Source organism: Heteronotia binoei, chromosome 1, assembly GCF_032191835.1.
Source record: "Heteronotia binoei isolate CCM8104 ecotype False Entrance Well chromosome 1, APGP_CSIRO_Hbin_v1, whole genome shotgun sequence".
In the NCBI taxonomy this organism is placed as follows: Eukaryota; Metazoa; Chordata; class Lepidosauria; order Squamata; family Gekkonidae; genus Heteronotia; species Heteronotia binoei.
Window position 1 is genome coordinate 49,745,797 of NC_083223.1, and position 10,094 is coordinate 49,755,890.

General features: G+C 43.4%; 1 protein-coding gene across 1 annotated transcript in view; it reads right to left on the reverse strand.

Annotated features, from left to right (window-relative positions):
• RNF144A (ring finger protein 144A) overlaps positions 1-9,583 on the reverse strand; it is a 35,680-nt gene extending 26,097 nt beyond the window's left edge. The window contains exon 1 of the mRNA XM_060234271.1: positions 9,427-9,583. Within this exon, the coding sequence (XP_060090254.1) occupies positions 9,427-9,561 (135 nt within the window). The 5' untranslated portion in view covers positions 9,562-9,583. The remainder of the gene's footprint in view (positions 1-9,426) is intronic.
• Positions 9,584-10,094: the final 511 nt, after the last annotated feature.

The window sequence follows — 10,094 nt, forward strand, 5'->3', positions numbered from 1 at the left end:
TGCTCTGGGAAGGGAAATACCTCTCCCGGTTTTTGATGGTGTGCCGCTGAAAGCGGCGTGCCAGGTCAGGAGCCTGGAAGTTCTACTGGAGCCTTCACTATCGATGGAGGCCCAGGTAGCTGCCACTGCCAAGTCGGCGTTTTTTCATCTGAAGCAGGCAAGGCAGTTGGCCCCTTTCCTGGAGCACCGGGACCTAGCAACAGTGATCCATGCGACCGTCACCTCAAGATTGGACTACTGTAATGCCCTCTACATGGGGCTGCCTTTGTGTCGAACCCGGAAGCTGCAGCTAGTTCAGAACGCAGAGGCCAGGCTGCTACTAGGACTCCCGAAATGGGAGCATATACAGCCAAGGCTGCGCGAACTGCACTGGCTGCCAGTTACATACCGGATTTGCTACAAAGTGCTGGTTATTACCTTTAAAGCCCTATATGGTCGAGGACCTGCCTACCTGAAGGACCGTCTCTCCCCATACGAGCCCCAAAGAGCACTGAGGTCAGCAGGGAAGAACAAACTGACTGTCCCTGGGCCAAGGGAGGCGAAATTACAGAGCACTCGTGTACGGGCCTTCTCTGTGGCAGCCCCGTGCCTGTGGAATCAGCTCCCGGAAGAGGTGCGGGCCCTGCGAAGCCTAGACCAATTCCGCAGGGCCTGCAAGACCATCCTCTTTAGGCAGGCCTTTCTAGACTGCTGACAAAGGATGGCCGAACTGATGATCCAACAAGTAACTCTATAGTGATCCTTGCCATTATATAAATATGTAAATGGATAGAATAGCGCCCGGAATATCTCTGCTGCTGTTAAGTGATAAAGTTATAATTTATATAAACTGGATTAGTCTTAAGATCTGTATTTAACTATTGTATAATTTTAATGTCATTTTTAATTATTGTATAATGTTTTATTTGAATGTTGTTAGGCGCCCTGAGCCTGCCTAGGCGGGGAGGGCGGGATACAAATAAAATTAATAATAATAATAATAATAATAATAATAATAATAACCAGTATCCATATTCTTCTTTACCGTCACCATACTGAATACATGAAACTGCTTTTAACTGTGTTAGACCACTGGCCCAACAAGATCAGTATCCTCTACTCTGACTGGTAGTGGCTCTCACTGGTCTCAGACAGAGGACTTTAACACCATCTACCGCTTGGCTGGAGATTCCAAGTACTGAAACTATAACCATTTGTGGGCAAAACATATGTGCTGCCACTGAAACATGACCCTGCCACAATTTTTTTTTTAAAAAATACTGTATGTCTGTCATTCTCCCAGAAAACTGGGGCCAAACGCAGGTAACAAAAATAAAACAATTCAAAACAATAAGACCAACAAAGCAGTAAGACAACTCAGAATAAAAGGCAACCCCCCCCCCCCAAAAAACCCAAACAAACCAGAAACCAAAAAAGCATCCAGGATCTCTGGGGCACTGATGCCATGTATGAGAGACCCCTCTCTTTCAGCTCTCTGCAATTCACAAATTCTGTACTCTTGTGACCATCCCGCCATGCCAGAAGCGGTTGCTCTTGGCAAGCTGATTTGTGAAAGTCTGCCTCCCATTCTTAATTTTTGAACTGGTATAACAGAGTGGCTCTGGATTTATATTCCTTATATATTCGTATTGCGTTTGACATTATAGGGAGTCTAATTTAAATCCTGAAGTTGCTTGCTTAACTTGTCAGAAAGTCTTACTTAGAAAGACTTGCTTAGCTTGGCTTGTCAGAAAGACTGGAAGATGAATTTTCTATCAGTGTGCAAGGTCTACTGTCTGATTAAATCAGAGTCTGCTTTAGGTTCCAGGCACAGTTTGCTAACGCTGGAACACTATGGCCATGGCTATAGATGGTGGCAATGTCTGGTTAAGAAAATGCACTTTTATACTGTCAGTTTTCTCCATTAGTGTCTGTACATGAAGATAGATCCGTGGGCAGCCATGTTGGTCTGAAGCAATAGAACAAAGCAGTAGACAAGTTTCACCTTTAAGACCAACTAAGTTTTATTCAGAATGTAAGCTTTCGTATGCTTTAAGCAGACTTCATCAGACAAAACTGGAATGGCAAGCCATCTTTAAATACAGAGAAAGTGGGCAGTGAGTTAGTATGTAGTCATGGGAATGTTTTTAGCAGATTAAAAGAATCACAAATTGGGGTCTGTGTTTGTTAATTGGGCTGTAACAACAGTGGAGGGTGATGAAAACTAGACATGCACTTCACACCTATGACAGTTTTGTCTGATGAAGGCTGCTTAAAGCATACAAAAACTTACATTCCGAATAAAACTTAGTTGGTCTTAAAGGTATGACTTGTCTACTGCTTTGTTCTATGTCTCTACATGAGTTTGCATCTAGGGTGGATTGAGGTGGTAGACTGTATTTGTGGGAAAAGGCTAGACTGGAGAGATACTATGATTTAATTAAAAAACAGGAAGGCAATACAATATAGCACAGGATCTGAATGTCGTAATGGAGGCAGACTAGTATTCTACTTTCTCCAAATAGTTTGATTATTACAAGAAAGCATAAGGGGGAACTCGGAAGAGAATTGACTCCCTTTGAGGCTCTCTTTATTTCAGAGAATCAGTTATAAATAATTCTTCTGGCATGGTGGCAACTCTGACCATACTGATTTGTTGGGGCTCAGTGGGACTGTAGGGCACAAGCCTTTGGCCCGTCAAACGTGCATGCCATTGGTTGAGTCTGCTCCTTTCTCCCACCCAAGCGGCTGTTGCCAGCCAGCAAAGCTGATTCTGTCAGTAAAATACAACCAACCTTAGTTCTGGCAGTTACTGTGGGAACACACTATTGGCCCATCACATGCTGGTCACCAATCTCTGGCTTCCCATTGGCTGACTTCCTTGCCTCCACTCCTGCAGGTCCAGAAATGTTGAACACACTGCCCAAAGCAGTCTTACTTCAAAGAGACACACATCTCTTAGCTCTTCTCTGTCAACCAGCCTCAGCAAGGGCTGCAGAGCTCCTGTGCCCTCACAAAAAGTCCTATTAACAGCCCACACAGACAGCCTCCCAGCACACGCAGCCTCCGTAGGCCACTGAAATAGCCAGAGAGCCTGGCACCGCCTCACCTTTACTGTCTTTTACTCCCTCTCTCCCTCCTCCCCTCAGCCTCGTCCCAAGATGGTTGCCTAAGAAGGAGATAGGGAAGCCTCACAGGGTGGTTGTTCAGATCAACAGGGGAGAAAGAATGAGAATTATCTAAGCTGCTTTGGTTCCCCCCCCCCCCCCCCGCACATACTGTGAAGACAGACTGTCCTTTTCCTTAGAGGCTGCAGGGTTCCAACTCCAGGTTAGGAAATTCCAGATGGCAGGATCAGCTCCCTTTGTGGGGTGTGTGTGTGTGGGGGGGGATTAATGCCTTCACTTGGGTGGAATGGGAAGACAGCAAAGCTGGGGGGGGGCCTCACCCAAAAGTCTTTAATAGTAGCTTTCCAGGTTGGTAGAAAATTCCTAAGGTACCAATACAGGCGTCCGAGGGAGAAGCCTTTCCTCCTGGGGAACCACTGTTGCCAACTTCCAGATGAGGGCTGGAGATCACTCAGAATTACCCTTGTCTCAAACCTGGAAGCTTCAACTAGTGCAGAATGCTAAAGCCAGGCTGTTAATGGGCCTTCCCTTACGGGAGCACATTCAATCTTTGCTGAAAGCACTGTATTGGATGCCATCGCATACCAGGTTCGTTTCAAGGTGCTGGTTCTTACCTTTAAAGCCCTATATCACCAGGGACCTGCATACCTTCGGGACCACCTTTCCACACGTTTCCCAGAGAACACTTCAATCAGGGTCTCAAAACCTACTCTTAATCCCTGGCCTCAAAGAGGCCAGGCTCATGATGACGAGAGCCAGGGCCTTTTTTGTTGTAGTTCCATGCTGATGGAACGAGCTCCCTGAGGAGGTTAGGGCCCTCCGAGAGCTCACACAGTTCCAGCACTCTCCCATCAGGCATTTGTTAATTAAGATCACAGACTACAACAGACTGAAACATCTGGACCACCTCTAGCATGAACCTAAGATCTGTTTTTATATAGAGCATCCAGCTGGAACAGCAGAATAGCAAAACTTGATATAAAACAGAATAGGCAGCTATCCATCTTATCAAACAGATTGCCATCCAAAGATCACTATAGCACTTGAAATGTTCTGATATTTATATGATTTTATGTCTTAATGTATTTTTATATTTCATGTATATACGTGAACATGTAAGTCGTTCTAAGCCTGCTTTGGTGAGGAGGGCGAGATACAAAACAATCAAAAAAACAAATAAATAAAGAATTACAACTGCTATCCAATTTTTGCTGTGGAAGCTGACTGGGTGATTTTGGACCAGTCACACACTTCCAGCCTAACCTGCCTCACAGCGTTGTTGTTCAGATCATACAGGAGGAGCAAAGAATGATGTATGCTTTGGCTCCCCAGCCCCCGACTGTGAAGAAAGACTGTCATCTTCCTATGTAGAGGCGGCAGGGAGGGGGAAGGCGATGGAAACTTGAAGTCAGGAGGGCAGGTAGAGGGAAGGAGATAGGGTTGCCAACTCCATGTTAGGAAATTTCTGGATATTTAAGAAGTAGGGCCTGGAGAGGGTGGGGTTTGAGATGGGGTGGGGCTTCAGACAGGTGCAATGCCATAGAATCCACACCAACAATTTCCTCCTGGGGAACCATTGTTGCCAATCCCCAGGTGAGGGCTGGAGATCACTCAGAATTACAACTGCTATCCAGTTCTTGCTGTGGATTTCAGACCAGTCAAACACTTCCAGTCTAACCTGCCTCAGGGTTGATGTTCAGATAACACAGGGGGGGAGGCGAATGACGCATGCTTTGGTTCCCCACCCCCACCCCCCTGTGAAGAAAGACATTTCCTCCTGAGGAACCACTGGAGATCACTCAGATTTACAGTTGCTCTCTAGATGGCAGAGGTCAACTCCCCTTGAGGTGAGGTGGAAGAGAGAGTCAGTGCCTTCACTTGGGTGGGAAGACAGCAAGGATGGCGGGCACTCACCCAGAGCCTCTTTCCAGAGCCTGTTGTATTTTTTCTTCACAACATAACTTACACCTAGTAAGTATATAAACTAATATTTATGAGTATATGGGGCCCTAATCAGAATTATGCAAAGAAATGGAAGAAAGCCTTAGGGTACAAACTTAGATGGTGAGATATGGATGGTAGCTAATGGAGATTCTTGTTCTCAACAAGACTATCCTCTTTTTGTGAGTCTTAGCCTACATGACAATGCCATCAAGAATCTTCCATCGATGGCATTTTTCTCCAACCAGCTTAGCAAGGATGGAAACTCATGAAGTTTCATCCACATGTGGTAGGAATGTTCTAGAGCAGTGGCTCCCAACCTTTTTGGCACCAGGGACCGGTTTCGTGGAAGACAATTTTTCCATGGACTGTTTTGTGTATGTGTCCATGATGCAGGGTTTTTTGCCGCCCCAGGTTGCCCCCACACCATGTCCCTGCCCACCCCCAGGGTCTTCAAATGAGAAGTAGGCGAAGGTCGCCACCATTCTGCCTGAGACTCGGGCGGATGAAAGATGTGGTGCTTTGGAGCAAGGCCGTGTGGGTGAAAGGGGTGGTGAGGCTGTGCTGCCTCTTTTGGCAAAAGGGGCTGCAGGGTTGCTCTGCCTTACTCCACAGCCCAGTTGCTAACAGGCCATGGACCGGTATTGGTCCACAGACTAAGGGTTAGGGATCCCTGTTCTAGAGCACAGAACTATTGTAGGATGGTTGAAGGCTCTCCAGAATTTTTTCTCCTCTCCTATGTTGCGTCCATACCATGGAAGTTAAGGACATTAACAATTTGTACCATAACTGCTGTTATTGTTAGTAAAATCATGAAAGATTAAAAACACTGAGAAAATCCTTTTTTTGGATAAAATAAAGGACTTCTATTTGAACATGAAATTACTCACTTTTTAAAAAAAAAACACCAGTATTTTGGGGTATAAATCTCATTTGGCTATGAGTTATAGGTCAGCTAAGAGTTATTCAAAGACTTCAGTGTAACAAATATTACACTATTTGTTTTTTAAGTATCCAAAGGGGAACCAAAAAATTATAGGACAGTCAGTATAATGTATGTTCCAGGCAAATTAGCAGAAACTGTAATCAAGGACAGATTAGGCACACAGAGGAACAAAGCCTGTTGAGGGGAAATCAGCATGGCTTTTGCAAAGGAAAGTCCTGCCTCACCAACCAACATAATTCATGGACCATCAACGGCTATTCACTAGAATGACTGTACAGTCATTTTCAGAACCAGAATTCACCTGAGTTGTCTGGGAGGAGAACAAAGGGTATAAGAGAAGGCCTTGACCTTGCAGATATTCCAGGAGCATCTGGTTGGTCATTATGTGAAACAGGATGCCAGATTAAATGGACCACTGGCATGTCCCAGCAGAGCTCCACTTCTCTTAATTTAGAAGTCACTCCTATTAGGATTAGTCACAGCAGTCAGAAAATGAGCTTCTCTAGTTTTGAATTCTCTCTTTATCTAATTTGGTGAACAAGAGATGCCTGTGGTCCTCGCTCAAGCAGAGTACGTTAACCAATCAAGAGTGATTGCTGATGATAGCATACAGAGAATTAATTATTTCTTGAAAGCTCATGTATTTAAATCTGAATGTGTAATCTGAAAAGCTCACCTGTCCTTTGAATCTGAAACAAAAAAGCTTGTCATTAAACTCTGCAAAACACTGAAAAGAAATTCAAAATATAATGCTTTGATTAAAGCCTACTGAGCTTCATTTAAATCACCAGAGTTACACCTTCCTAAACACACTGAAGTCAATGAGTTTAGAAGGGTGTAACTCTGTTTAGGAATGCAGTGCAAAAGATTTTACCTATGTGTTTCCCTGCATGTATGGGCAGAAGTACGCAGATCAGGAGAACAACCTCCCTTCCATTCCAACAATGCTAACATTATGCAGTTGTATAAAGGCAATAATCCCTTATAAACCCCTTTACAACAACATTTCAAGGGTTGCCAAGAGAGTGAGAACTACTCGGTCATCTAATAGTTCTCTTTCCATCCAGGATAGAGAATTAGTGTAAGGTCTGCCTTCCTTCCAGCTGTGCCGTTTTCAAAGCTCTCTTTGTGGAGAACACATTTGGCTCTTTCTCCATACACAGGATTTAGAACAGCAACTCAGCACTAAGTTCAAAAACCACAAAACCGAAAAAGACATTCCAGCATCTCTAAGCAGCACAAAAGTGAAAAAAAAGATGTTCCAGATCTTCTAGCCAGTGCACTGAAATATATCATACTCTTGTTCATACTCTTCACATCTTAAAGGCCACTAGTGATCCTACTGTTCTAGAAGAACAAATGTAGAAAAAGCAGCACACCATGGGTACCTGCATGCTAACCACAATCCACTATGTGCGACCCTCTGATTGTTCCTTCACTTAATGTTGTCTGCTTGGAGTCTATGAGAGGCTGATCCTTTTTAGTAGCTGCTTCCACCTTGTGGAACAGGCTCTTGGAGGAGATGGGGACATGCTTCCTTAGAAGTTTTCAGAAGATGCTATTTGCAGCAGCCGCCATTCTATTTGCAAGGGTTTTTAATGAGCTGAAGGAGGCAGGCATTTTCATGGGAGATGGACTAATGGGGTTTTACTGTATTGTGCATGTTTTAAATTTGGAACATGTCAGCTGTCCTGAACTGCAAAGGAAAGGCAGAGTTTAAGTATCTTAATAGACACAAAAATCAACAAAATATTTTCAGATTCTATATGGAGAACAGAGCAGGAGACAACAGGTCCATTTGACTAGTTCTTAATGAAAATAACTGCAAAATTAACTAATTTTTTAAAGATAAAAAGTCATCAATTTAGAGAATAAAAGACTTGTAAACACCATGGTCTGAGTACAAAACGCACTTCAAGGGTGATGAATTATGAAGTTTTGTCCAGGTTTTTTTTTCTTGAAACCAGTTACTTCTTACCCATCTGCATTCTTGACCATGTTTTCACCACATGAGCACAAAATGAAACAAGCCTTGTTTTTTAATGGGCTGGGTACAGTGTTGCCTCAACTCCTACTCTTCTCCCACACATGCTGTACTCATGCACTTATGACCTTAACCAGATGGCTTCGCTTTTCCATGGCATGCCACTTTTTTTTTTGCAACTCAGAGGCCAAAGTTTTATGTAGCTGTCTAGTCAATTTCTGGTCGGCTTCCTTGTTTGAAATTTTCTGGATGAAGCATGCAGACACCCCCATGTTTGTCCTTTTGCTCTCTTTAATGCCAGATGTGCTTTTACAAAAGACAAGTGATTTAACAAATACTATTTAAAACATACATTTATCATTATAACTGGAGTTTATTCACTTAAAAGTCTGATGTAGGCATATATTATTAAATTTCTATCATTCTTCTCTTTTAAAGAATTTTGAGTTGCACACTTGGGTGTTATCCTGTTATACAGACAGCAAACCCCACCATGAGGGTGTTTAGGCTGAATATTAGTAACCAGTCAAACTCAAACATTAAGCCTCATGGCTGGGTGAAGAACTGAACCCAGGTCTCCACAGTTCATACATACAACAACCTACCCACTGCACCAACTAAAGCCCAAAAGATTTAACTCCTTTATTCTGCCAGGCTCAGGACTGTCACAGAAAAGAAGAATGTATTGGTTTTTATTTATTTAAACCATTTTATTAGCCACCTTTCTATCTTGTAGGAACTCAAGACATCTTACAATAATAAAATATCCCCCCCCCAAAAAAAAAACCCACCTCCAACCCACACACCACACAGTAAAAATCCCTAGTTAAGATCAATAATTTGAAACTGCCAGTAGGCAGAAAAACCAATGAAATGCCATCATGAATAAAACTATCTTCAGCTGCCTCCTAAAGATCAAGAGTGAGGGGGCCTTTGGAGGTTGTGCCATAACTGTGGGGCTGCCACTAAAAAAACCCTCTGCTGTGTACCCACCAGACAAGCTTTTTTGGTTGATGGGCAGTCAAGAGAGTCTCTCTTTGCGATTTTAATTCCTGCACAGGAAACTGTAGCTGGCTTCACAGATTTTGCGATATTTTCCCATCCCCAATAATTCCTATTGAAGGCTCCATGGTGGCTAGTGTCCGATGAACCTGAATAACTTCAAGCATACAGGGTAAGCTTTGAATCCCTGTTAAAGAGCTGGGACTGTTCAGTCTGGCAAAATTTGGTGCTGAATGCTAGATCGTCCTTTGAGGCCACAGCACAGCTCCATCTTGGACATGGGCCTGAAGTCCCGCTGAGAACTGTCCATTAGGTACATAAAATTTAATTGAGAGTAAGAGAAACAAGACGTTCCACAAATACAATGCTTTCTGTAATCAGTGGGAGTTAAAACTGCGCTCTTAGACCAATTTGCAATTAAGGTACAGAAATATTTGTTTACTAACCAGAGTGCAAAAGATACATTGGCATTGTGCTATCCTTGTCATCTGTTCCACAGGATATTCCCCAAGGCAGAGCTTACAGGATACAAGAGGATCAAGCACCAAGTCCCAAGTCGGCCTGTACCTTGCAGTAGTCATTGCAGAATAATCTATAAGAGGGGAAAAGAAGCATATGAAGCAGAAGGTTTTACGAAAGATCAACATTCAAACCAGCATCATGCAAGAAGAGAAGAAGGGATTTAACCGTTCAAGGCCCACTTCGTTTTGCTAATCGAACCTGGACTCCCTACCCTGTTAAAAGGAAGAAGATACAGGTTTTAAAAGGACATATTTTTCCTTCATATACAAGCAGAATTTCAAGAATTAAATCCCCTCTTCCCTTTCTCTACGGCTTCAATCTGAATCACAGCTATGCAGGCAATTTGTTTTTTATGGACTGACTGAGACTCATGATCTTCATTGCCTGAGGTCAGAGTCATCAAATTCTGTTCAGTCTGCCAGTGGAAAAAATTCTTTACCTACTCTGGCAACACAAAATTATACATTCCCAGTGTATCCAGAATTATCCCAGTATCCTGTAACAGCCAAAGAAACGGGCTATGAGTATCCTCCTGGTGCTAAATAAGCCCCCAGCACGACATAGAGAGAGAAGGGCGGGGTATAAATCTGCA